The sequence below is a fragment of the Acomys russatus genome, chromosome 19 (assembly GCF_903995435.1).
Source record: "Acomys russatus chromosome 19, mAcoRus1.1, whole genome shotgun sequence".
In the NCBI taxonomy this organism is placed as follows: domain Eukaryota; kingdom Metazoa; phylum Chordata; class Mammalia; order Rodentia; family Muridae; genus Acomys; species Acomys russatus.
Genome location: NC_067155.1, coordinates 7,837,005 through 7,839,606, shown reverse-complemented (window position 1 = coordinate 7,839,606; position 2,602 = coordinate 7,837,005). Strand labels below are relative to the sequence as shown.

General features: G+C 35.9%; 1 protein-coding gene across 4 annotated transcripts in view; it reads right to left on the bottom strand.

Moving 5' to 3' along the window:
• The window catches only part of LOC127203508 (vomeronasal type-2 receptor 116-like), a 34,603-nt gene extending 32,385 nt beyond the window's left edge, over nt 1-2,218 (bottom strand). For all 4 annotated transcript variants that reach the window (XM_051162314.1, XM_051162316.1, XM_051162313.1 and 1 more), the window contains exon 1: nt 2,022-2,218. In XM_051162314.1, the coding sequence (XP_051018271.1) occupies nt 2,022-2,218 (197 nt within the window). The remainder of the gene's footprint in view (nt 1-2,021) is intronic.
• Nucleotides 2,219-2,602: the final 384 nt, after the last annotated feature.

Sequence of the window (2,602 nt, the reverse complement as noted above, 5' to 3'; positions counted from 1 at the left end):
ATCTAACAAATCACCTCATTTCCATCTCCATCTTCTGTGTTTTAAATCTTATTGTTATACAAATTCTTACATCTACAGAATAATTGATAAAATGTATGTATGCTCATGTTTGTGTGGACAATAAATTTTTAGATCACAATATGATAATACAATCTGCTGTTTTAAAAATTTATACATTGCTCTAGAATATTCTGACTCAAATGCACATGCACACACTTGCATCAGGTACTGAAAAAAGAATAAGATCACAAGCCACCACCCAATTATGATTCACCTATTTTCGGTTTACACACACATGTGACGCCCTCACACTGAGTATATCCGTGTAACATAATTTTTCTCCTAGAAGACATCCTTAACTAGATGTGGTGCTACATGCCTTGTAATGGCAGCACTCAGGAATGCAGATGCCCTCAGATTACTGTTAGATTGAAGACATCATTTTCTATGAAATGAGTGCAGAAGAGCCAAGACATTACCAAAAAATGTCTCAAAAACATTATTTTGACCAACTCTCTGGTAACATTAACATAACTGTAGCTCCCTACTGAGACCAAGGAACATTCAGAAATTCCGGTATCTTTGTAAGTGCCGTAATTTATGTTTATAAAATAGAATACAAAAATGTGTGAGAATGTTAAATTTTAAATGAAAACAGGCAACACATCAATTATTGTAAAATAATAGCATATTGTAGCTTTGTTTATGAGAAAAAATAATTCCTGTGTCTTCCATGTCAAGTCCTATCTGACCAATATACATCAAACTTAATACATCATTCTGAATGATCCACTCAGAATTAAATACAGTCAGTTTCCCTTAGAATTAGTATCTGTGTGCTGTTTTTATTTATAAAAATAGTCTCTATTAGAATATTCCTTACTTATACAGAGAACATTTATCATTGAGAATTTCAGAAACAGAAAAAGGAATCGAGACTCAGGACTTGTGCTTTCAGTCACTATCTCCTACAACAAAGGTTGGGAAACATCAATTTTTTAAGCTGTATTCATAACCTAGTTGTCCAATGTTCTGTGTTTGAAAGAAATGAGAAGTTCAGAAACTTTGTATGAATCCTGTATTTCTAAAACATTCATCTATGCATAGCAAAATTACTGAAAGAGAAATTAAAGAGATAAATATGACATGAGTGTCAGTAAATAAATAATTCAGACATAAAGGGGGAAGATGCATGGCTATTAAATAATGGCAAAATTGAATTAGTAAGTGGCTTCTCTCTCTGTTCTCAAGTGTTGCCACCTATCACATGACACAACTGCCACTCAGGCAAACAAAAAAGGGATGTAAACTCTAAACAGTGTGAGTGACAGCCTCCCTTTTCAAAGAATCCAAAGGTATCCTTTACAGTCCAAGAGTGTGAAGAACTCACCTTGGTTATATATAAAAGCTAGTGTTTGTACAACTACACAAGTGAGTATGGAGCAACAGGAACATGGTTCCCAGTAACCTGATCTCTTACTTCCGTTCTCAATATAGCTTCAGAAACCATAGTTTCACCACATGCAAGGAACTGTTGAGAGTGTCTTTGTAGCTATGTGGAAGCTCCCAAGAGCTACGTGTACCACAAACACTACTAACACAAACACTACAAACAGTTCATGCACCAGGAGATACAGCAGACTGTATAGTCGTTTACTGTAATGTACTTAGGGTAAAACTTGTTGAACTACATGGGATTGCTTTCAGTCATACATCACTGGCTATGGTACAATGGAAACTGTGATTAGGAGGACTATATATGTTGAGTCACTATGAGGGATGTTTTTCCAGTCAGCCTACAGCTTTAAATAAAGTGCCTAACATAAATTAAATCAGAAAACACCCTGAAAAGCATTAAAAGTAGAAAGAAATCACAGTGTCTGTAAAGAAGTGATAGTTCACTCTTGTTATACAGGCTGTGAGAACAGGACAACAAACTCAAAGTATTGCTATGATCCTCATCAAACACCCCCTCGAAATACATGTCAGAATATTTACATGGAAGATTTTAAAGCACTTACAATTTATTCAGATATTTGTTCCAATGCTCTCTGCCTATTGCCTCAGAGGCTGGTTGAAGAAAGAAGAAACAATTTTCCCCCAAGTCCTGGTCTTTATCTTCCTTCATCTTCATTCTCCAATAGCACCTAGGATGGATCAAACTGGCCAGGAGAAGGGGGATGTTCAGGAGCAAGAAATGGAAAATCAAAGCACACATACTTGTCCTGCCTTAAACCTGGGCAATGTGGAATCTGAACCGCCATCAGCACATCAAATGAGCACCTATGTTTTTTTGTCCTGCTTTTATTTCTCTGGTCAAAGAGACTCTAGCTGTATGTTCTTGTTTCCTTTTTTTTTTTTTTTTTTCCACATTGATCCTGATTCCGGGAGGAATTTTCAAAACCCTTCTCCCTGGCGGTCAACTGATGTCCACAGACCATAGTTTATGCATGGGAAGGTTAATAAATATATGAATAATTCAGTCCCAGGTTCCATGAAATCACTCTTGCTTTAAAATTGAAAGCCCCTGGGAGAAAAGTCTTTTGCTCAAATTTGTTCCTTGGAATGTCCTAAGATAATGATTATGTGAATACAATTATAA